Below are 26,339 nucleotides of genomic sequence, written 5' to 3' on the forward strand. Positions count from 1 at the left end.
TCTGGAAAACCACCCCTGTTACAGGATTGATTCCACCTACTTAAGAATGAGCTCAGATGGCAATTAAATTCAGTATTTATTGAGGACATATAAAATACCAGGCACTAGGTTCCCACAATTCTGGAGTTTGCATTCGTGTGTGTGCACGCGTGCGTGTGTTAGAGGGTACTGGGGAGGTGAACAGACAGACAGGAAAGTCTCTGTGGAACTGTCTTCTCTTGGGAACTACTGGCACCCTTCCTCCAACAGCTTATGGCTATCAGAGCATTCACAGTATTTTAATTCATGTTTTCGCTTGTATATTTCCATTCCTCTATAGACTTGTGTCCTGCAGGGAAGAACTCTGTCTTTCCAATTTGAATCTCTCTCCTCTATCACGAAGGATAGCAAAGGATATTGAATAAAGGTTGCTAACTGAATAAATCAATGAAATAAGCCAGCTCTCAAATGATGGGGTAAAAAAGGAAAGACCGCACAGAAGTTTTCGGGGCCAAGCAACAATTCAATACTAGGTGGAAAGGGGCTGAAGGCCCCAACTTGTGTCCACACACCTGACTCGTCCCAGCAATCTGATATGACACCTGTAATGCTCCGACCCTCCCTGAGTGCTTCTCAGGCCTTGATTCCGGCTAGTTTTGGTCTTTGTTTTCTCCATGCCCACAAGGTTACCTCATCTCCTTCAGACATTTGATGCCTGCTTCCCTGCTTTTGTATCCCAGAGCCTGATTTTAGCCCGAATTTGGCTTCTGGCTTTAACCACAACTCGCAGAGTCTCAGTTCTTTTCTTTGTATTCACAAGATAATGCAGTGGCTATCCCCTATAGTTATGGGCAGCTTTGTTTTCTGGTTTATACCAACTGGGAATGACTCTGAATTATCTACTCATTCACACACTGCTATTACTTCCCTAAATGAATCCTGCTTTAAAATCTTAGTTTTCTCTGTTCAGAGTGGTACTGTGTAATTTGCCATTGAAAAAAAGCTGCTTATGATGATTACAGACAGCAGGTAGGCCCCAGGTTTTGTGGTCCCTCTCTATCCAGCATTTTCCTAAGAGTCTCGTGTGTACCAGTGACTTCTTTCTTGGCTTTCTGTTGTTCTGCATGGGCCGCTCCCTTGCACTGTCACTTCCCCTTGGGCTCCAGATCTGACTCAGGCTGAAAGAACTTTCCAGGACTGATCAGTACCTTGTGTAGAGATCCACACGTGGAGATTCCTAGTAAGGACACAACACCACTAACATTTTTAGACATCTTATTATAAAACAGGCATTGTGATATGCATTTTATGGATTTCATCTTTTTACAAGACCTGGTGAACTTTCTTCCATTTTAGAGAAAAAAGAGAGGTTTAAAGAGGTTAGTTTACTCAAGGGCAAGGGCACCTATGTAGTGCATGCCAAGTTTAGAGTCAGTCCTCATCTCTCTGCCTGCAAGTGTCGATATTCTTCAACCCCACAGCAGAACCGCTCAGTGTGAAATAGTCTCACGGAGAAAACACCGATCACTATGAATACAATATCCATAAACCAAACAAAGGCATAATAAGATAAAATTAATATTAATCTGAATTTTAAAACTTCTTACTATTCTCCTTTCCAAAACCTCTTCTGTTATTTTGCATTTTACAGTATTTTACATAGCAATATTCTTGTTCTCAGTAATCAGAGAGAAAATGTAGAACTTTAAAATAACCTTCTTTAAAATAAAGAAATATCATTATTAATTCTCAATGATGAAAATAATTCAAAATCATCGACATTTTCTGTGATAATACCGTGCCCTTAGACTTCTTTTAGTATAATCAGGAAACTCACTTCATTCACCTGTTTCTTTCTTGTTTTATTTTTCTTATTAACAACTGTCATAACACTGCTCACACAGCACCTATTTCCTAGGCTAATGGGCCCCGGAAGTTTGAAGCTGTACGCTTCAATGGTAAAGACTTTTGAGCGTGTGCTCCTCACATAAACGCATGCTTTGAAATTATAGACATATACCAATGTAACAACAGATTGCAAACACTGGAGAACATACCCCCCAAATGTAAATAAAAACTAAAAAATTAGAAGTAAACACAAGTCCTAATAATTTTCTCAGCTCCCAAAGGTTTATCTTGTCTACCTCCTGAAAGCCCTGCCCCTTAGCTCATCTAAAACTAGGGCACCTCAAACATTAAGGTGTGTGTGAATCACCTGAAGATCCTGCTTTTAAAGCAGATTCTGATTCAGTGGATTTAGATCAAGGCTGAGATTATTTTATATTTCCAATGAGCTCCTCAGTCGATGCAAATGCCATTCACACTCTGAGTAATAAGAACTTAAACAAGAGGTTACTGTTTAGCCAAACTTAAGCTGCTGTTTTCTAGGGGGTAATATAAACAGCTGTCCTAAAGTCAACTTTCCATTTCTATGGGCAAAATTAATAAAAACTGCTTTTAAAACCATACAACAATCATTACACGCATTAACCAAGAACATCAAAGAACAAATCCAAAATGTAAATAATCATCATGGCTGGGCATACACTGAAAGTGGCTGAATGCAGAGTATCAGAATGAAACTCGTTCTGTTTTCATACACTTCTATCTCCAAAGGCAGCAGGGAACAGAAAGAAAAGAAGATGAAGACAAAGAACAAAACCCAACTAAAACATACACACTTTCACATGTTTCTGACATGAAATGAGTAAGCAGGAAACCTGTGGTTAACTATCATCAGCTGATATTTACGTTGATATCAACAGAGGCACAGCAGCCTGGCTTTGTTTTATAGTTTTTACATAAATGCAGAGTGAAGACAGTCACCAAAGTACATGGTCTAAAATTCTATCTTAAATTTACACAACTTTAAAAGGTCCAAAGACCTACAGAATATAAGAAACCCGGGCAAAAGCTCAATATAAGCAGAATAAAACCGGAAGGCACTTTGCTTTTATTGTTAGTCTTGTAGGCCCCTCGCAAAGCCCTACAGTTCCAACACCGCTGACTACATGAAAACACGTCATGCTGACCCTCCAGTAATTTCCAACATTCACATACACCAAAAGAAAACTTCCACCATCCCCAAATTCCAGTTATTTACCTTGTCAATCATTTTTCTTGCTTCCACTTCCTCACTGTTGGGATTCTCTAACTCAATGGTATAAGTACCCTTGTCACTTTGGTCATCATCATTATCCTTTTCAGAAGTGGCAGAAGTAGGTTGATTTTTTAACATTTTATCCATCTCCTGGCTTGGTCTGTGCCCAAGACTCCCTGAACTTCTTAACAATGCAGTTTGTAGGAAGGGAATGGACACCGATGGCTCCTCTGATTTCTGTTTTAACAATTTCCCATGTGGAACACCATGCCCCCCTCTGTGATGCGTAGAGCTAGTCTGTAAAGACAAAGAAACCACTTTGGCATCTGCTGTTGGAGATTTTGTTTTTTCAAGTTTTGTATGTGGTGCTGAGTAAGTAGTTTCCCGACACAAGATTCCCGCACTCTGAGTAAAAGAATAGGACCTTCTTTTTCTGGGATTGTCTTCATCAAAGAATGCAATCATAAAAGCAGTTTGACTTACAACAGCTTGGTCTTGATGCTTTTCAGCAGCCTGGGCCTTCTGTAGCTTCTTCTGTTCGGGATGGTGGCGCCGTAAGTGTTCCTCCAGAGCTGCACGTTTGCTGCAGCGCCTGTGCGCGCCAGCGTTTTCTGAATCGCTTTGTGTACCATCGTCATGTTTATTTCCTGGGCACAGAAAAGAAACCACATAATAGAGGAGGAAAAAATCCCATGTAGAAAATTAGACACATATACAAAAGTGCTGGTTGTTTTATGCCCCCTCCCCCTTTTCAAGCCAAGTCATATGTTCTTTTCAGTAACAGGCTCTGCAAACTTCCTCCATTGCAATGTTCACATTCAAATTTTATCAACCAACAATGAGGTCCTTTATAAACAATTGAATGGGATTGCTTTTCTTTCTCCAAATTTTAACTTTATAATGATTCACCAAAGCCTGAACAGATAACCAATGCTGTATCAGCTGTGACTGTCTGTACTTGTAACACTGATAAACATTAATCCTGCCTCCAAACCTTACACTCTGTTTGAGCAAGCAAAAATTCACTTCTAGCATGAGAGGCAAAGAGAAAAGAGGGGGATCCGGGAGAGGTTTATCACAACACAGTAAAAAGTGAATGCAAACACTATAAAGATGGGATGAATTTTAACTTTCAACAACGTTCAGGACTTGCAAAAGTATAGCATACTTTCAATAAAAAGTATGCAAAATGTTAGTAAGATACAAGTTGGTAGTTTCCACCAATTAACTACACACTTTTTTTTTTTACAAGTGTCTTTCTAGATGCGGGAATTTTGGCAAACTTACAACTGTGCTCTAAACTCTGATGGCTTCAAAAAGTTAAATAAAGCATGCTAAAGGCCTATCACAGAAAAGCATAGTCTATGAAATCCTATATAAATGTAACCACCTTCTGGGCAAATGGCAGGGTGCTAAATATAACCAGCTAAAATCTGTCTTCTCTATAAAGCATACAGAGTCAAGTTAGAATACATTTGAATTTTGAAACATCAGGTTCCTACAGAAAACAGAGGTTTTCTGTTACCCTTTGTAGTTCCACTAGGGAGTCAATGTGAAACTTTATGGGAATGATTTTTCAATGATTTAGAATTCTCAGTACTTAAATAAGTCCATTAGAAGAAATAATCAAATGATAATTCTATTATTATAGCATACATTTACTGAAAAGTCAAGAATTATGCTCTGCATGTTTTAGACTGAATCACAAATGAGGGCTTCCATAACGGCTTCTGTAGAAGTGTAAATGAGTTGAGTCAATTAGGTGCAGTGAGCCCTGGCTTCTAGGACTGAGTTTAAGCTTTTCCTGGGTTACAGATCTGAATCTGATACCTGCTGAATAACACGGTATCAAGCAAGACAAAGATCAGAACTGAAGACCTGTTGGCCAGGAGGGGCAGAGGGCACACGTCCAAAGGAAAAAGCTGAGTTTTAATACTCATGGGTTTGTTTCTTATGAAGTTAGAGGTTACCAACTGGGGCCAATGATTTAACACAAGAGGACTGGTTGTCAAAATGTGGGACACAAAAGGTGTGAGAAGACTCAGAAGAGAGAAAGAGCACACACAAAAACAGTAATGTTCGGAAAAAATAACAGCCAGTGGAAACAAAGGGAGAGAATGGAACCAGCATGAAGGGGTTTGGGGAAACACTCCCAGCAGAGTAAAACTGATGAATGTTAGCAACATCAGGTAAGAGCAGAACTGAAAATCTTTCTTCAAAATAGGAACTGTTCAAAATGCAGTACGAAAAGAAACCAAACAAAACAGGTGTCCATTAATGGAATCCCTACCCTCAGGTAATTAAGCTAGGGAGCAGGGATAGTGGATGGAATGCAAAACCCAACTAAACCACTAATTCAAATATAAAACTCACTAAAAAACATGCTATTTTACAACCTATTTCATTGCTGCACTGGATAAACTGAAAAGGAATCCAGTCTGTAAAAGCTGGAAATGACTAAACTCTAGTTATTTCCTGTACAGTAAGACCAAATAACCTATGCTGCATATAGACACAACATGAAAACACCACTTTACAGAATTTGATTCTTGTACCAACATGTAAAATTTGGCACTTAAGCAGTGTCAGATCCTTTCAGCATCTTTTCTTTAAGTTCTAGTTTAAAAACTTGTCTTTATGGGTTAGCCATTATTTTTTCTCAAAAATTATTATTCCTTCTTGTATTTGTCTTAAACCACGTGAGACATCTGATCAGAACTGCAATTTCTCTTTGTTCTCAACAACAAACAAATCACTAGGAAACTCCTCACCAAGTGTCTGTCTTGTCTGTCATTAACCATGCCCAAACACGCTCAAGTCTGTCAGGTATTTTCTAGGGTCGGTTAGCTGCACCAAGTCAGAAGCTGTGCTCAAAGAAGCTGCGACTCTCCTAAAGGGTAAAAGTGTATGGGCTTTGTGAACATTATTTTCTTCACTGTCCCAAAGCGCGTGCACTTTACTCTTGTAGGAGCAAAGTTTTTTGCTTTTATTTTACTTACTTTCAAGTTTCTGAGACTGATTCAAATAACTCCTGAAAGCCTAATTATTGTAAAATTACTATTTGTCATAATTACCTTTATTTAAAATCTATGTATACACTTTCAACATTCTACATGATGGAAAATCTTTATCTAATGATGGCATATCTCCCTTTGGGGAAAAGTCAAATGTCATTTATAAATATGTCTGGAGAAAGAAAATGGAACTTGAACCAAGAATGTATTACATTCATAAAGGCATTTTCTTGGATGGTTTATAAAATGGTCTGAAAGCAAATCCAAAAGAAGGGCTCAGAGCAATGACAATATCCAGGAATATGTCTACCTATAAACCAACTTTGAGGGACCACAGTAATTTGTATAGTTTCTGGTAAAGCTTACAAACATCTCATCATTAATGTGTATGTAGATACAGTGTGAATATGGGCATGAACACCTCTGGAGTCAGGCTTACAATGGGCCTTTGTCAAGAAGAGAATGTCTAAAACTTATGGCTTAAAATAATAGCTAATATAGAAATATTTATAGACGACTAAAAAAAACAATGGCATAAAGGTGCTTTAAAATGGTAGCTTTTTAAAAAATTTATTCATTTTTTATCTTTTATAAACATATATTTTTATCCCTAGGGGTACAGGTCTGTGAATCGCCAGGTTTACACACTTCACAGCACTCATAAAATGGTAGCTTTTTAAAGAATCTTTTAACTAATTTTTTGACGTTTATTAAGAGTAGTTTAAGAAAGACCATGTCATTTCTAAATTTTCAAGGTTTATGCTACCTTTTACATTAAACTAGGATATTAGTACCATTTGTAAATTCATGAAAATGGTCAGTTTCCAAATGGGAAATGACTTTTGAGCTTTAGCCGATACAGAGATACATACATGGTTCTCAGTTACACATTTAGTATTATTTGGTAGATGAAAAGGGAACAGTCACATGTGAAAAGTATATATGCCAGGTAACTGCTTATGATTATAATTAGATATACTAATAGGCCCCAACAAAGAATTAGGTAATCCTGAAATGTCTTAGAAGTAAATCAGAACAGGTATTTCCTCATTACTTGACCAAACAAAATCCCAGGGCATAAAGTACTGGTTAGGTCAGGGTTAGTCTGAACAGTGATAGTGAAGTCATTCATAGTATATTCAAATTATTGAGCACTTGCTTCATAATGAAGTCCCCAGGTTAAGTATTAGAAATATAATAACCTCAATGAGCATTATTTTTAAGCTCATTAACTCCTTGTATAGAAACAGAATGGCCAGATGAGCATGCAGTCATTCCTCTTAAAGATAGCTTATTAAATAAAATTAAGATAGGGTAATTAAAATATACCTAATTACCAAAACAATGGAAAAATCATTCAGATGATACCTTGATACACAGGTATAGATATTTGACTAATTGTGGCCAGGCATTACACTAATGAGCATATACTATTTCACAAATAAACACCCAATTGTGGAGAGGCAGGCAGAGAGAGAGAGGAGGAAGCAGGCTCCCTGCCGAGCAGAGTCCGATGTGGGGCTCGATCTCAGGACCCTGGGACCATGCCCTGAGCTGAAGGCAGAGTTTTTAACCCACTGAGCCACCCAGGTGCCCCAGTGATTTCTTAAGTTTTACTATCAAAAACATTTTTGATTCAATTGATTTGCAGTATCTCTAGACCAAAAGTTTTTGTTTCATGAGTAACTGCTGAGAAAAGCTGGAAGCACACTACCAACAATGTCACTGAATTACTAATGCAAACCTCTGGCCCATTATCAAATGGCTGGTAACTTCTTTCAAAATCTAGACACTGACATTTTACTGGAAGCCTCACAACAGAGAAGAACAGAATTGAATAGAGCTTTTCCTTAAGTCAAGGAAACGATGAGAATTGTCTTCTAGGGAATTCCGCTGGTGAACAGAAATGAATGTTTTATTTCCACAGGAAAAAGAAACATTTTTAAAGGCATAAATTAAATTCACGAAACCAATCTGGTTTTGGCAGGAAAATGAAGACAGACTGTTTTTAATGAGTGAGGTGGACAAGGGTAGTATGGCTTGCTTTGAAAGCAAATACAGAGCTTTGAAAAGCTGACATTTCCTACCATATAATTATTTATCTAGGAGTATTTTGGTTAACTGTGAAGACTGAATTTTCTTTATCACAAAAGAGGAAGTTCTGAAATGATCAATTCACTTTACCTTTCAACCTTTTCAAGTAAACGGGAACATCACTTTTAATACTTTTGGAGTCCTCTTCTGTTCTCTCCCACACCATCTGGGGAGGGTTGTTCTGTGCTAGCCAGTCAGCAACTTTATTTTCTGGAGCCATCATTCCTGTTTGAATCCCCGGCAGGTCTTGAGTTCCAGGAGAAGACTTCTTGGACTTGTGGCGCTGATCAGAAGTGAATTTCGTCACATGGTCTCTAATAGTGACCTTCCCTGGCGTACTGTCATCAAATTCAATGGTAAATGAAGCATGCCCTGCACCTGTTGTATGGGAACTTGGTGTGTCTTTTGTTGGGATTTCATGAATAGTGCTCTCTGTTATTTGTGATGGCTGCTGAAATTCTTTTGTAGGGATTTCAAAGTAACTTGGTTCCCTACAGAAAGGAAAAAGTACTTCTTCATTTGCAGCTGCAGATTGTTCCTCAACTTGCTTGGCATCTATGCTGCACCCTAATAAAAAAAATAAGAGAAAATTCAAAATATTTGGAAGCTTCTAGCACTTAAAGGAGAATAATTATGGCCATTTGTATTGTGCCATGAGAATCAGAAGGCAGATCACAGCCTGGATGAAAACCTGGCAAATATCACAGAGCAGAAATAATTTTGATTATAAGTACAGCATTCAGTAGCAGAAGATGCAAGATAAGTAGCAGCTGTGACAAAGAACAAAGCAGTTAAGAGGCGGACCCTGCATGGCTAGATCCATATTTCTTCCAACTTGGATCTAGGAATCAATAAGATGCAAAAGAAATCAAATATAGATGGAGATGCACATTAGATATATACATCTAGAAACATAGAAAAAATACGAATTTCCTTATCAAATCAGGAGGATGAAGTATCTATGAACACAAAGTAGAGCTCTAAAGAACAGGTGCTTAAATGAAGAAACATGAAGTTAATATACAAGCAATGTTCTCGAAGTAATGAGAACACTTACCATTTCCCACCGTGATATTTAGAGACATTACTTTTAGAATTATAAAAATAACATTACTGATGTGCAATCACTGCAAAAAGATGGATACATGTTATAAAGAAGAAAAGAACGACTAAAGATAAAACATGCGGTTTGCCTGCAGCATTGCAATCCAAGCAGTAGTGTGAAAGAAATAAGGTAAAAATAGAAATTTTAGTTGCCAGCCAAAAATTCCAGAAGAAAATCCATGTGTATGTCTGTACAGCAGAATATGCACAAGTGCCAAAAATTCTTAGGAGGAAAGCTGAATTATAAATCTCAGATCAAAACAACCAGAGCAGGCAGAAGGGACTCTGGAACATAGTCACTATTGTTCTGCTAGTTCAGAAATGAAGATAAAGGTATAAAAATATACACATTTGTACACAGTATAAGAGAAGGAAATTGGCAAATAAAATATATAAATGAAAATGACTACTGAAATGTCTTCTTATAAGTATGTGTTATTAGTGCAAATGAAAAAATTACTAAATAGATAAATAAATAAATAGAAGATTAAATAAACTGACCTCTTTTTCAGGCAGCAAAAGAACCATGTCTATTACTAAGATGGCAAAGAGTTCAAATGAAAATATTTCCCTAAAGCTCACAGAAGCATTCTATTTTTAAATAGATTGATGGGAAAACCATACACAGATAATTTATTAGGAAGAAAGGCAGTACATGGAGACTGGGTTGTTTCCAATCATTCCCTAATTAAGTGAAGTACTATTTGGTCTCTTGAAGTATCTTTTCAAATATTAAATCTTGATGGATTCTTCAGGTGCTATAATTGACTTTTTGGCAGTACTCTCTGAACATAAAACAAACATAAAAAAGTGTTTGCTTTTAGGTTGTAAGAATGGGACAACAACACTGCTAAAATCAAACGTATGGAAGAGGGTATAGGAAACATCAAGCTCCAGTTCTAAAACAAAAATAAAAAATGAAAAAACCCACTACACAGAAGGTAAACAGAGCAAAGAAAACAATTTTCAGTGTAAAAATCATTCTTTTCAAAATACAGGTTTTCTTATAGCTGAAAAAGTGAAATGTGTATCAGAAAATACTGTCATTAAAGCAAGAATTTTCATACTAATTGGAAGAAGAGCTTATACAACAAGACCACATAACCTAAAGTACTGTTCTAAAATTTCTTTATTTAAGAGTTAATTTATCTTAACAGTAAAATGTCCACATGCACTCTGTTTACTCTGAAAACCTGCCATTTAAAATTTCCATGAGTAAATTGTTCCCCATATATTAGTAACTCATTAATAATTGTTATTTTTAATTTTTCTACATAGACTTATTTATTATTACAATGTACTGGACTTGATCAATTCCTTATAGTACAATTGGCTTATAAACCTATAAATCTACATCTGTGTGTGTACCCGTCAGTTACATCCATACACTCACTGAGTGATTTATTCTGCTTTGCTCATCCTTCTGCTAACAGAATAATGCTGTCTGGGGACAAGGGATGGTTCTTTCTACTACCACGTGGCCACCCAAATAAAATCATGTGGCTGAACTACATCTACTACAAAGCAAAAACCACAAAAATCTGCTCCAAGGATATAGCATTTATCATCTACTTGTCATTCATAATTTAAAGGAATACTCTCCTAATTTTCCTTCCTTGTAAAGGAAAAATTCACAGTTAATCCTGATATACTTTCAACATTTTTTCACATTGTAACACATAAAAACAACAGAGATCAACAACTGCACATCACTGTTTCTAAGTATCATCCATTTGTCCTACTTCAAAGTCGCCTTTACTCCAAGGACTAGAAACCCGAGACTTATACAATTTCCCTAGAAATCAATTACTTAACAATGTCAGGTAGCACCATAGAGGGGAAAGGCAGCATGTCAAGACCTGATGACTATAGCTAGGCAGGAAATTAGCGAAGAGATCTGCAGTCAGATAAGTCCTGTCTCCATCAGTCTTTCTCATTTTCCTCATCAGAAATAATGGTATCTATCCACAAGACTACTGTGATGATCCAGTGAGGTTAAGTATTAAGTGAGATAATCTAAGTTACCCAGAACAAAGCCCAGCACACAAGTGTCTCTCTCTTTTCCCCAATTCTCCAGCATAGAAGAGATTCAGGGAAATGAAAACTAAACCAAAAATCTAACTCTAAAAAACCTAAGACAAATTCCACAATGAATATTCCCATATTCATGATCTTTCTAACTGGGAAGTCACTCACCAAGAGCCTTTTTACTATCTGCTTAGCTAGATGTAGCAAACCTGAAGCAGGGATTAAGGTAAGACACACTGCACTGAGAAGAATCAGACAAAAACACAAGAGCATGGCGGTACACAGGGTACACAGGGCCTGCGGTCCTACATCCTTCAGTGTCCCCCAAGGACATCGCTGTGATGTATCACAGTTCAGTAACTGATACTCAGCATGACGACTTAGTCAACAACCAGAAACTTAAATTATAGTCCACCTTCTGCACTTAAGAAGGCAGTGATATGGGTAATTCATTCAATAGAAATTGAAGAAAATGGTTAAACACTTAAAATAAATTGTCAGTTGTAAATATAAAGTTCAGTCACCTGAAGGAATTCATTTCTCTGAAGATGATAAAAACAGATCATGTGTGGGCCTACTTTACTTTAGAAGAGTAGGTCCTCTAGAAAAACCACGGCGGGGGAGGGGGCTTCTAAATTAATATAGAAAAATAAAATAGTTGTCAGAACACTGACAGAACAGATTCTGGAAATTTGTGAATTTAATATCGATTTATCTTCAAACTCTGTTTATACTAAATTAATATATGAAACATCCTAATATTTTGTTATAATCTCAACTGCTAGATATTTAAAACTACTTAACAATTGATTATTCTAGAATTAATTATGTTTATCTAAATCAGAAATGCAACTGGTGATAATATCCTCAAGTTTAGGGCATTTTATGATTATGCAGCCTTTTGGGGAAACTTCTAATACACATAGTCCAAAAAACTGTTTCCTTCATTCCTCTGTACTAAATTAAGTGAAATATTTAACTAAATCAAGATGATAAAGGCTATCATGAAAGTCCATTCGCTCAACTGAGAACATATATCCAACCTCACATATTCAAGTGCCTCAAATAACAAAGACCAGGAAATACCTTTTGCTAAAAAGGAGTTACAACTGGAAAGTTTCCAAATTTAGTATGATTAGATTAAAATCAATGTAAAAGAGCCAGAAATCTATTCCTCATAGTTGCAACAAGTAAAGGCCTTTATAGATAACTTAAATAAATGTTCACACCCTGCCAGTAGGTCAAAGGGCACACTGATAGCTCAAGTGAGGACAAATTCTCCTTCTTTTAGGACTAAAAATATTCATACAATTTCAGGAGAATTTGGTTGTCCAGCATACATATTTGGTTCTAGGGTTTTTTAGGCTCTGTGCTTAAGTCTGTAGAAGATTCTGGATTCATGTGGACCCACTGAGAGGGGCATAAGAAATCAGCACGTGGCACATACTTTATTACCCTTTCTGAAATGTTCATCTCTCACAATAATTACTAAGACTTTACATTCTAAAAATTGGTAACCAAGAAGCAAATCACCTTTTGTGTTTACAAAAGAGCACACTTAGAGCATAAACTGATAACTTTTATGTCGTAATTTGAAACATTCAATAGAAACAATTTTGAAATGATCAAATTACATTAGATTTAGTGTGTACCTTCAAACTGATTCTGCAATCTCAATATCATAAGTTATTCCACGTCAGAAAATTGTTCCCTTCATCCTGTATTTTAAGAGACTACAAATAATAAATGTGAAACACACTAATATGAGAAAGCCGATGAAACCCTCACCCAGCTCTTAATTGGTGGCATCTGGCTGGGTTCTTTATTGCATTTAACACAAGACATAAATCACTTAGTTCCTTCTTACTCAAGAATAATCCCAAGATTATGAGACAGCTTTTGTCATGTGGCAAAAATGACACTGAGTAAGACAGGCCACACAAGCTGATAATCATTTAAGAATTCATTTTCATTCACACAGACGATGATGAGGACAGATGCCCCTTAGCTCTAGATACCATGGACAGAGCTGAGAAGGGGAGAAACGGGCTCCTGAAGACATTGCAGAGAGGCAGGAACCAGCCCTGAAGAAACAGTCGTATAAGTCAGTAAATTTCCTTTCCGCTTAGTCTCAGGTCGCATTTGTGTTGTCTGCATCTGACCTGTATGCTAAATGATACAAAGCATCAATACTCAGTATTTCTAAGCTTGGACATGAAGAAAACTGTGCTGGTGGACAGAAATGAGAAAGCGACAATGGGAATTTATTTGTGAAGTTGACAACTTCAGTTTGGGGCACTTGTAAAATCGAGTCCATAAAGCCAGCTTTCTTATTAGACTTGTATCCTGGCAATATCAGCATATTTAAAGTACAGTGTTCTTACTCTCCAGCTAAGAAGAATGTCTTATCTTGTACAGCTAGGGTCAAAAGTAGAAAACTGAGAAGGGTTCTGATGGCATCTATCTTTGACTCAGAGTCATACTTGGTTTTCCGTACTGCTGGGTTTCCTGGTACCAGCATTTAATTCCTCCGGTCCTGGATCCTTATCTGCCATTATCGTGGAAACTGGCCATTCGACCCTCTGGTGTCCATGTCTTTGCCAAGTCCTTATGTGACAACTGATACCTCTGTTTGTTTCCTGGAAATCTTGATTTTCTGGCTTATGGGACACTTAGCTCATTACTAAATCCCTCTAGCAACAAAAGAATGTGTTCCTGGACTATGACTGTGACCCAGAACTATCTTTTCTTTCTGGCTGCTGAACTCGGCTAATTCTGTTGTTACCATATCCCAACAAATAAAGCACACGGAGGTTTTAAAGAAGCTTTAATTTCATACATCACATTTCTGAACATTAAAAAAAACTGTTCATTTAAAAATATGATTATATACCTATAAATCTAATGAAGCACACAAAATTAGTTTGTGCCTACTATTTTGGTCTAATTGAAACATTTTAATAATTATTCCAAATTATTTTAAATGCCCAATTACATTATTAATCTATTTTTCAAGTTTTAATCTCATATGTTAAAATAGTATTTTAAATAAAAATGATACTGGAATTAAGACTTTATGTGAGAATCATATGTAATAAACTTACAATGACAAGGTCACTTAAGACAATCACAACATTTTTTATTAAAGATTAGTAGATATATATATATCTTTTTTTCAGGGTTGTCAGATTTCTGCTTAGATTATAAATTCTTCCCAAAATATCCGCTGAAATGTCATACTCTGAGCTTTTCCTTACCTGCTGTTCCAGCTTCCTGAGTTTTTTCTTCAGGTTTGCCATTTGACTTGAGAGCCCTTTTCTCCTCCACTTCATCATCCCCCCACCAGGATGGCTGCCCATATAAGGGAGTACCACGAGGCATGGCAGAAATATCTGGAAAGGGGCGAAAAAAATCTGCCTAAAGCATATGAAACAGAAAAAAAAAAAAGACTTTTGCAGACTGCTAGAATTGCCTGGTTAATTTATTAAATGAAAAGAAAGTACAGTCTAGGTAACTGAAAAGTACTCTAAGTTGAAAAACCTGTTATTTGTTTAAGACCCTATTCAATGCTGGACATCACTAAATAAACGAAATTTTGCACTGGTGAATATCTAAGTACGCAAACTGCGTTAGCCTAATAGCTTTTTTGTGAAGGTAGAATCAGTTTTTTGGTATATAGAAATGGCTTATCAAGTAAGTCTAAATAAAAAAAACAAAACTAAATTTTGGTATGAGTGACCATTAAAAATATTTTTAAAGCCTAAGGGCACTGCAGAGTAACTAAATTTAAACTAGCTGTTAATGTGACTAGCAGGTTTATATCTGAGCAAATTTGGTAATGCCTATTAGTTTAAAAAATTGTTTTTGTATAAATGGGATTATTTATCTAGAGCAGTTCCTGGAACATGATAAATATAATGATGATGATGATGTAACCTCACTGGGTATTTCCTGTTAATTCATTTCAGTTATTATAGTTCAGAAAAAGCTAAAACATGAAATAATAAAAATAGTGTAAATGACCATATTTACCTCCTTCAAATATTTAAACATATTTAACACAACTACCTATAACAGCCACATATAATTACGTGTTATATAACACTTTCTAATGAGGACACTGGCTGCATTAAATCCCTCTCTAAAGTTGCATTACTTTTTTAAAAAGATTATTTATTTATTTTTTGACAGAGATCACAAGTAGGCAGAGAGGCAGGCAGAGAGAGAGGAGGAAGCAGGCTCCCCGCTGAGCAGAGAGCCTGATGTGGGGCTCGATCCCAGGACCCTGGGATGATGCCCCGAGCCGAAGGCAGAGGCCCCAACCCACTGAGCCACCCAGGCACTCTAAAGTTGTCATTATTATAAACTGATATGGACATGGCCAAGTTCTGCAGAACAAAGCACGTGCTTTCTTCACATTCAAGCAGAAACACGGTGTTTTCCAGATGCTCACTCACCCAGGGCCTTCTCCTCAGGTCGCAGTGCTTCTGTGGCTTTGTGCGGCACATCTGTCGAAGTATCTGCCAGCTTTGCATCGAGGCTTTTGGCACATGCAGATTTGGATAATTCTGATTCGTTAGATTTTTGGGACAACTGAAGCTGAATGGTAAACTTCTCGTGCTACAGAACATTTAAAAATGAAAATGAAACATCTAGGAGTAAAATCAACCCTAGTAAATGACAGGTTTACAAAAGAAATGAGGAATCATTTTTACCTTTAGTGCTTCTTCAGGGACCCTCATTTCTCCTCGTACTACAGTGAAGAGATTTGTATGTAAACAGAGCTAAGGAAGAATATCATTTCAAAATTCTGATACTCAAGCTTTAAATGATCAAAGATAATTTTGAAATTGCCCTACTTTCAACAGGTAATTACAATGGAAGCATTATATTCCCCTTAAGAGTTAAATGTTATAATACGCCCACAACCATAAAGACTTTAATTTTTAAATACTTAGAGAAAATATAAAATCTAGCAAGTAATTCCCAACTTAATCAGTAATGGCCTTCAAGAAGCAAATAGCTGGGTGATTAGACCACAAAAGACATTTTCAGTTCTCACAAACAAACAGTATGACTGCAAAGAAAAAGCACCTGGGTCAAATTATATTGAGTTAATCACAGTGATGTGAAAGGAAGTATCTCATCAGTGATTACCCAACAGTAAATCCTAAGAGAAGTGGATTACTCAGACTTTATAAGCACTGATAAAAATGAAGTTTATTTTGAAAGTGCAGAAGAAATGCTATAATTATGGTCCTTACAGCAGCCACAATCGCCCCTTTCCTCAGGCGTTTCAGTCAAGGTCATATTACATTACCAAACAACTGATTCTATACAGATTAGACCCAAGTGCTAGATAAAACGAATGCTTTCATCATTATGCCAAAAAGAACAATGCCTCTGTATATTAAAGAATATCTTTCACTACACAGCAGAGGTCACATTTCCCACCATTACTTAACCCTGTACTGAAAGGACTTTTATAACCATGTACTAATAAATCCTATTATCCTTTACCAATTCACAGCATCCTATGACTTCAAGGGTAAAAAGCTATAATTATCACAAGTGCTTGGGGTAAAAATAGTTCCCATGCCTAAGGAGCAGCAAACTTGCAAACAAGTATTTAATTTACATTTCTATTCATTAAAACAATAAAAACTCAGAATTTTTGTGGAGTTGTAAAGAGCTGTGGGGAATACCCGGTTTAATTCCACAAACTGGTCATCTTATTCTATATATAGGGACTTGAGGACTGGAGGGGTAAAACCCAAGACCAAAATCTAGTCAGCTGAATCCCAGTCCAGGGTTCCTATAGCTGTGAAATATGTGAAATACTAGAATTTTCCTTTTTGGTTTTGTACACATGCTGGTACCGTACTTCCTGATATAGGTGAAAATACATACTTTGTAATAATTTCATATTTCATGAAAAGTAAGTCTAGTAATTTTGTTTTACCCCCAGGAAACTCATTAATAGTTGGAGAAGATTTACAGCATTCCTATATTTCCAAAGGAAAACAGTGTCTCAAAAAAACTGAAAGCCATTTCCACTTTTCCAGTGGGAAACACACATGACCATAGCCTGCTGTGAGGGTTTTCTGGGGGCTTCAAATTTACTCTGGGGAGGGCTCCAGGCTATACTCCAAGGCTAGTCTGGGGTACTGTCTTTAGACTCAAGACTCCTTTAAGATCAGGGACAACTGGAGAGAGGCCACACTTCTTGGGGTCAGATACTTTACCTTCCAAAATGGTTTGAGTGGAACCAAACAGCTCAAGGATTCTCTTGTTTGGGTCATGAATTTGCCTGAGAACACTGGTATCACTATGAGATTTTGAGCCTGCCTTAGTCCTCACATTTGCCTCCAAAGTTATCATCATCCTCCTAATGGTACAGATGCAAGTTAACTATTCTAAAGTTGCTAATTTTAAAAAAATGACAAACTAAGATACAATTACTCATGTTATAAGTTAAAAATATACAATACAGTATTAACTAGTAATGTGGATTACATCTGAATTAAAAAGTTACAGGAAGTTTAAATTCTTGCTGATTAAACATCATATTTATGGGGTGCCTGGGTGGCTCAGTCAGTTGCATCTGACTCTTGATTTAAGCTCATGTCATGCTCTCAGGGACACGGGGTCGAGCCCTACATCGGGCTCTAAACTGATCATGGAGCCGGCTTAGGATTCTCTTTGTCTCCCTTTGCCCCTCCCCCTGCTTACATAGCCTCTCTCTTGAAATAAATAAAATCTTCTTTCTTTTTTCTTTAGATTTTATTATTTATTTACTTTACAGAGAGAAAGAGAGAGAGAGAGAGAGATTGCAAGAAGGCAGAGAGGCAGGCAGAAAGAGAGGGGGAAGCAGGCTCCCTGACGAGCAGAGAGCCGGATGCGGGACTCCATCCCAGGACCCTGGGATCATGACCTGAGCCAAAGGCAGAGGCTTAACCCCCTGAGCCACCCAGGTGCCCCAAAATACATAAAATTTAAAAAAAAATTCGTTTGTATGTTATTTTCCTATTTCTTTACATAAGGCTGTGTTATGGCTATTCTAAGTCATCCCTATGTTCAATTTATTCAGGAAATGTTTATCTAAAAGTGGGGTCAAAGAAACTCATCTGCATACAAGTAATGCTCTCTAAGATCCTCTCTTTTACCCGAATGATAATTAAAGCTAACTAAAAGGAGAGCAAAATTTTAAACAGTTTTAGTTACTCCTAGGGCCTTAAAAACACCAAGTATCAGATATCATTGTAAACGCATCTTTCAAAAATCATTTAAAAAATAAAGTCACTAAGTTGTTTCATTGGGGAGATACCAAGCACTTACAGAAGAAATCCAATATTACATAGGAGCTTTTGCAGCTTTGGACAAGATTTCCAGAGTTTTAAGGTTTCAAAAAGTGCTATAGTCTTGAACAACTGAATGGGCATTAATAAAATGTTCTCTGAAAAACTGTATACTAAAAAGAATGTGATTCTCATAATGCTGAAGACACTGGATGTCACAATATATGAGAATACCTGAATAAAATTATTTTATATAGTGGAAGAATGGAAAAAAGCATTCATTTTCTCAATTTGCATATCTTATATGTGTGATTTAAAAATACACATATAAGAATACCCTTAAAAAGTCTCCTTAAGTTAAACAAAAACTTTTCTTTTTGGATCTTCTCCTTAGAAATATGGAAAATTTATTTGACTATATTCAATATTGAAATACACAATTATGCTAAAGTAGATTGCACACTGTATTGACAAGGCAGGTCCTAGGAGATGCCAAAGTTTTACAAAAAAAGTTGATGACAGAAAACCTTCCAAGGGGAAAATTTTATTTCTTCAGCAATTTTCTACTAGCTTACGTTTGTCTACACCTTTAGAACAGGGTATCATCTTATTTTGGTAGATAAATAGCTTGGCTAACTTTTAAAAAAAACCTGTTTTATAAGAACATAATTTTTAAACAACTCCTTTTAACTTTTCTTCTATGACATGACTTCTTATTTAATCACTCATCTCAATTTCTTAAATTTACTTCTTTCAAGCTTTGAGAAGTGTTCCCCATTTTTGAAATCTGGAAAGCTTGTTCATATTGTTGTGGATATCAATCATATTAATCAGGAAGAATCTTAACTCCTCTAAATGAAGAATCCTTGATTTTTAGTTATGTTTATCCCCCTCTTAATCATTTTTAGCAGCCATGATCCGGATTCAAGCATACAATGCTAAATGTAATGTTCCAAGTACAGATAAACCATAATCTTGAAAATTATGACAATGATTTTTACCTTGCTTCTAATATGATTAATCCAATAATTTTGTGGGCCACTGTTACAGGAATTGACAACTTCTTTGGGAAAAAGAACCTCATTTAAAGAATTAAGGTAGTAGATTCTTACACTTACTCATATGACTGGGATGGTAAGGATTTTGAGATTTATGTATTTAAGTAATGTTTAAATCATTTTCCACTGAACATGGAAACCATATCATATTCTGATTTTCCTCCTAGTTCACCTAGTTCTCCTAGATTGTGATTCTATCTCAATCTTTTTTAACTGGTTCCTTATCTCTCCTGCCTCTTCCTATTAGAATGTACCAGGTTTCAGTCCCTGGACTTCTCTCTTACCAACCTGATTCACTCCCATGAGTGATATCCCTTAGTCTTAAGATGTTAAATATTATTTAGACAATGGAGATTCCCAAACTGTTGTCTCTAGCCTACACCTCCTCCCCTGGATTCAATTTGTATATCCAGAATGGCCAAAATCAACTTCTCAGACTCCTGCTTCTGGCCAGGATGGAAAAAAGGAACCAGAGTTACTCTCCCATCTGAAGCAACCAAAAAATGGACAAAATATATAAAACAATGGTTTTCAAGACAATCAACATCAGGGAACAAAAGACAGTGATTCCTGAGCGAAGAGAAACCAAACGAGGTGAGTTTAATTACTGTCTCCAAATGACCACCTTAATAGAGCTTCCAGGTCACAGCACAGAGAGGGGTAATCTGGATGGATAGAGCCTGGCAGGCTCTCTGAGCTGTAAAGAAAAGAGGGCTGAGTCTGGGGAGGCCAAAGTGATTAGAGTTCACGGGAATGAGTACTCAAGAGCAGAGAGCTGCACAGAAGAGAGAATTCCACATGTTCTGAGGATATCTCTCAAGCATTCAGCTGAGTACTGATCAGTAACACACACGTGGGAGAAAACTACTACCTGGTCTGGGGCAAAAACCATCTAAAAGTACTACACATCACAGTGCCTAGTACACACAGACGGCAGGGAGTAGTGTCTGTTCCTAAAAGCCAGACAGGAAAACCTCATGAATCATGCGTCACTGAATAAAGGAGAGGACACAAATATCTCCTGTAAAGTGCCAGAGAGTAAGTATTTTAGACTTTGGGACCATGTGATCTCTTTTACAACTACTCAACTCTGCTGTGGTAGTCCAAAAGCAGCCACAGAAATATGTAAATGAGTGGGCATGGCTGAATTCCAATAAAGCTTGTTTACAAACATGGGCTGAAGGCCAGATTTGCCACTGGGTTTGCTGACCTCTGTAGTATACAGAAAGGTCTTGCCTCCGTAATGGGGAATATTAGTCTCAGACAAAGCTTAGAAGCCTAACAAATCTTAAAAACAAGACCCAAAGTAATAAAACTGTTTCCAAGTAACCCATGTCCCTGAACAAAGCTCAAAAATATGTATATGAATATAAAAATATGCCTACAATACTCCACAAACTCACAATGCCTGTCATACAATCAAAAATTACTCTACATGCAAACTAAATCAATTAAAACTGATGCAGAACTGACCCAGATGTCAACAAGGGTATCAAAAGTTATAACCATCTTCTATATGTTCAAAAAGCTAAGTAGTAGTTTGGGAGATATCAAATGCAAAATCCAAACAGAACTTCAAGAGATGAAATCTATGCTGCATGGATTAATGGCAGATTAGACACTGCAAAAAACAAACAAACAAAAAAACCCAGTAAGCTTAAAGACATAGCAATAATAACAATCCAAACTGGAACACAGAACCAATTTTTAAAAAATAATACATAAACAAAGTACCAGTAAGCTGAAAGACAATGTCAAGTAACCTAACAACATCTAATTGAAGGAACAAAATAATATCTGGAAAAATAACAGCAGAAGCATTTTCTAAACTTGATTAAAACTATAAACCCACAGATCCAAGAACATTAACAAACTCCAAGCAGGGGAAACATGAAAAAAATTACACCAAGGCAGATCATTCGAACTGCTCAAAACCAGGGACAGAGGGAAATAATACAAATGAGAATACAGTAGAGAAACTGAAAAAAAAAAAAAAAAAAAACGCACTGAAAAAAAACGCACTGAGAAAAAAGGCATGCCACCTACAATTCAATACCCAGCAATAATAACTTTTAATAATTCAGGTGAAATACTTTTCCAGACCATGAAAATGGAAAGATTTCATCATCAACAAAATCATACTACAAGAAACGTTGAAGCCCTGAACAGAAAGAAAATGACACCAGATGAAAACATGGACCTGTAAAGAGGAAGGAAGAGCATGAGAAATGATACCTACATTGATTTAAGATATGGGTACAATACGTATAAAGACAGAAGATATTTTTCTTATCTAAATCTCTAAAAGATAATTGACCTTTTACTCACAATGATGTAGTAAGCAGTCTGTAACATCTAAACATAAAAGGTTGACAATCATAACAAAGATCAGGACAGAAGAAATGGGAATTATACTACTATAAGGTTCTTATACTATATGTGAATTAGTATAACATCACTTGAAGATACAACTTAAAATTAAGGGTGTAATTATAAGTCTTGAAGCAACCACTAAAATAAAAAAGAAAAGAAATTATGGGAAAAAGAAGACTGATGGCACAAATATCAAGATGACAGATTTAAATCTAACTATATCAGGTGGCTCAGTTGGTTAAGTGTCCAACTGTTAGTTTTGGCTCAGGTCATGATCTCGGTCCTGAGACCAAGCCCTGCATCAGGCTCCATGCTCAGTGGGGAGTCTGTTTAAGATTCTCTCCTCTTCCTCTTCCCTCCTGCTCTGCTTCTCTCCCCCACCCCACTCACACTAAGATAAATCAAATCTTAAAAAATTAAAGTAAAATAATAAACCTAATTGCATCAATAATCACACTGAACGTGAAAGATCTAAATTCCCAAATGAAGGCAGAAATTACCGGATTGAATAAAGAAAGTAAGGGCAACTATATGATGCCTACTTTGAATGTAAAGACACAAACAGCTTAAAAGTAAAAGATGTTCCATGCTAACACTCATCTAAGTAAGTAAATAAAGCTGGAAAAACTATATCAATGTCAAAACAAACCATATTTTGGACCAAAGAACATCATCTTGAATAAAGCAATTCATTTTGTAATAATAAATTATGTCAATTCATCAAGAAGATATTTTAGCCCTAAATATTTATATACCTAACAACCAGGTTTAAAATTAGAAGAAGCAAAAACTTCTGCAAGGAGAAACAGACAAATCCACAATTATAGTCTGAGGTTTCAACACCTCTGTCTCTGTCTCAATAACTGATAGAACAAATGGACAATCTGTCGGAAAATACTGAAGATGAAAACCAAGTTGGTATAATCGACATCAATAGAACACTCCATCATCCCAAAACAACAGAACACACATTCTTTGCAAGAATACATGGAACACTTATCAAGATAGATAGATCAGGTATATTCTGAGCCATGGGACAAGTCTCAATAAATTTGAAAGGATCTGAAACATATAAAATATGTCCTCTGAGCTCTGTAGAACTAAATGAGGAGTCAATTACAGAACGTCTCTGGAAAACATCCAAATTATTCTAACAAACTTACAGATAACCTGAATTCAAAAACCAAGAGAAATTAGTAAGTATTTTGAACGTTAAAGCAGTACTTAGGAGAAAATTTATAGAACTAAAAGACTATATAAAAACAGAAGGTCCCAAACGAATAACCTCAGCTTATATCTGGAAAAAAGAAATTAGTAAGAGAACAGAAATCAAAGAGAAAACAATAATAGATGAAATTCAGTTCTTTCTATTGTTGTGACATTTTAATAAATGGGATCGTTTTCCACTCCAAGGTATAGCAGTTTGTGGACTGGCTATCTATTAAGCTTAATTTTAATATGAATAAAGCACAATAATTAATTTTAGTCTGGTACAGCCAAATGTAAAACAAGTAAATATAACATAAAATTTGTTTTAAGACTTTCACCCCATGTAATAAAATACCTGCCACTGTAACTGTCCAATGTTCACTTATGTATGTTTAGTGCTCAAAAATAATAAGCAACATGAGATGCTATTTTAAAATACTAAAACTAACTGAGCCTACCCTGAGGATTTGGAATAGCAGCTCTGATTCAACACTGATTTTAAACCCTTAAACAGGGGGGCTCCTGGGTGGGTGGCTCAGTTGTTAAGTGTCTGCGTTTGGCTCAGGTTATGATCCCAGGGTCCTGGAATTGAGCCCTGCGCTGGGCTCCCTGCTTTGCCAGGGAGCCTGCTTCTCCCTCGCCCACTCCCCTGCCTGTGTTCCCTCTCTCGCTGTGTCTCTCTGTATCAAATCAATGCTAAAATTTTTAATTAAAAAAAAAAAAAAACCCTAAAACAGTCCTTTGGAAAAAAACATTTGTCCCAGCAATTTCAGAAAGACATATTATGAGCTAATATTAAAAAAGGGAATAGGGGCGCCTGGGTGGCTCAGTGGATTAGGCTGCTGCCTTCGGCTCGGGTCATGATCTCAGGGTCCTGGGATCGAGCCCCACGTCGGGCTCTCTGCTCAGCGGGGAGCCTGCTTCCCCCTCTGTCTCTGCCTGCCTCTCTGCCTACTTGTGATCTCTCTCTCTCTCAAATAAAATAAATAAAAATAAATAAATAAATAAATAAATAAAAATAAAATAAAAAAGGGAATATTACTTCACTATTAAGAAATCACTATACAGGGGCATCTGGGTGGCTCAGTGGGTTAAGCCTCTGCCTTCAACTCAGGTCATGATCTCAGGGTCCTGGGATCGAGCCCCGCATCGGGCTCTCTGCTCAGTGGGGAGCCTGCTTCCTCCTCTCTCTCTGCCTGCCTCTCTGCCTACTTGTGATGTGTCTGTCAAATAAATAAATAAAAATCTTAAAAAAAAAAAAAGAAATCACTATACAAACTGTAAAAGCAGGAGTGATTTCTCAGTAGTTTCTTCTCGATTTAAAAGTAAACAGCAGAGAGCTTTATGGAAACTCAGATTTCCTACCATTTTCTCATGTTTTGAAACAGCCAAGTTCAAAAGGATTAAGGACATACTTAAATTAAAAATACATTTGTATTCATTGTTTGATGAAACTTCTTTTGCAGGTGGAAAACGGCCCATGAATCAAGGCTTGAATGTTAATTCTTAATCATTTTATGTGATTCGTATTTTTAAAAGGATTTAAAACATACAATTTACAAGTATTAATACTTAATGGTTTCACTTTTCACATGTCCTTTTGTTCCACACGTATAAGGTTTATATATGCGCTACAAAAATGTTTTTGAAAAATTTTAAGTTAAATCTAAAAAAAACCCTAGTTATGCTTTAATACCATTTTAAAGTGTTAGTACATTTACTTTATCTAAGCATCAACTCCAGATCGCTGAGACTACATTGTCTATGCTAGAGAAAGTCTACTTGAGTTGCCAATACATTTAACCCATTCTTCAATACTGATGTCCAGGTACATGGAGTAACTTAAAAAATGAAAACACAAGAAAACATTCACTATAATGTAGAATATCTGTATTTTAATTAAAGAAGAGTCCTTTACTACAAAGCTTTGTGCCTCATATGAACAGAAATGTTTTATGGTTCTTCCATCAATCTTGTCCCCTCTCCTCACTAGGGGTTCTTTACCCTATGCTAAGAAGGACATGTCCCTGTTCATGTCCCTGTTCAGTTCTTAGAATCTTATTTTTATTTACTTAAACATTTTTATTTTTAAGTAATCTCTACACCCAACTTGAGACTCAAACTCACAACTCCAAAGTCAAGAGTCATATGCTCTGACTGAGCCAGCCAGATGCCCCTTAGAATCGTATTTTTAAAAACAAAAGAATCTTAACTACACGCTAATTGCATAATTAACTTAGCCAGGGAGCGCAAGTCTCAGGAGAAATAGGATACTGGAAAATCTGAATTAAATAGGCAACCGAGACAGAATTCATAAAATAGAGTAAAAGTATGAATGGGAAAAAAAGGGATAAATTCTTACACTCCTCCTACGAGGCTGATCTGTGCCATAATCATCCAAACAACAACAAAAAAATCCCTGAGCTGAGCTAATATTAAACACTCCTCTGTCGTCTCCTTGTTACATTCTCCCACACCCAAGTTGCATATATAATACCACTACAGGGAAACCTCTGCTCAAACTATATATAGAGAGTGGGGAAAAGCAGAGTCCATCAATTTTTCTAGGATTACTTTTAGGAACAGGCCAAAATACTGACACCCCCCCAAATATATATAAATACATAATATTTTTAAACATGTATTTTTGTATGGGAGGCCAAAGAGACTTCAAGCATGCCTCCACTGCAAACTCTTCATCTCAAGAAATGTTAATTTACACCAGAAAAGATTTTTGAATAAATTTGATGAATGTATAAAATCATATAAGGATATCATATCCAAATCTCAGCTTATCTTCAAGTTTCAGGGTGATATAAGTCTGTTCCGGAATCCTTACATCATTCACAAAAGTCTACAAAGAGAGAAAAAGGTGTCAGGTTATATATGGAGTTATTAATTGTTGTTACATTTCGGACAAAACAAATACTCAAACCTTATACTTAAAAACACATGCAATATGGTGGCTAACGCGGCTTGTGTACCATAAGATGTATGAACGCATCTTCTAGGCTGATAAGTGTCTTCTTACCACACCCTTAATCAATATCGTAACACCCCAAAAACCAGGCTACAGCGCCTC

General features: G+C 36.5%; 1 protein-coding gene across 11 annotated transcripts in view; it reads right to left on the bottom strand.

Annotated features, from left to right (window-relative positions):
• Positions 1–26,339, bottom strand: part of CEP170 (centrosomal protein 170) — a 124,002-nt gene that overhangs the window by 42,353 nt on the left and 55,310 nt on the right. For 7 of the 11 annotated variants that reach the window (XM_013058424.2, XM_013058423.2, XM_013058421.2 and 4 more), the window contains exons 4-10: positions 26,033–26,111; positions 16,035–16,093; positions 15,777–15,939; positions 14,577–14,711; positions 8,278–8,754; positions 3,563–3,726; positions 3,083–3,376 (exon numbers count right to left, since the gene is read on the bottom strand). In XM_013058424.2, the coding sequence (XP_012913878.1) occupies positions 3,083–3,376; positions 3,563–3,726; positions 8,278–8,754; positions 14,577–14,711; positions 15,777–15,939; positions 16,035–16,093; positions 26,033–26,111 (1,371 nt within the window). The remainder of the gene's footprint in view (positions 1–3,082; positions 3,377–3,562; positions 3,727–8,277; positions 8,755–14,576; positions 14,712–15,776; positions 15,940–16,034; positions 16,094–26,032; positions 26,112–26,339) is intronic. The other 4 variants (XM_004756796.3, XM_004756795.3, XM_004756794.3 and 1 more) reach the window with 1 other exon arrangement.

The sequence above is a fragment of the Mustela putorius genome, unplaced genomic scaffold, assembly GCF_011764305.1.
Source record: "Mustela putorius furo isolate JIRA1106 unplaced genomic scaffold, ASM1176430v1.1 tig00000785_pilon_pilon_pilon, whole genome shotgun sequence".
NCBI classification, from domain to species: domain Eukaryota; kingdom Metazoa; phylum Chordata; class Mammalia; order Carnivora; family Mustelidae; genus Mustela; species Mustela putorius.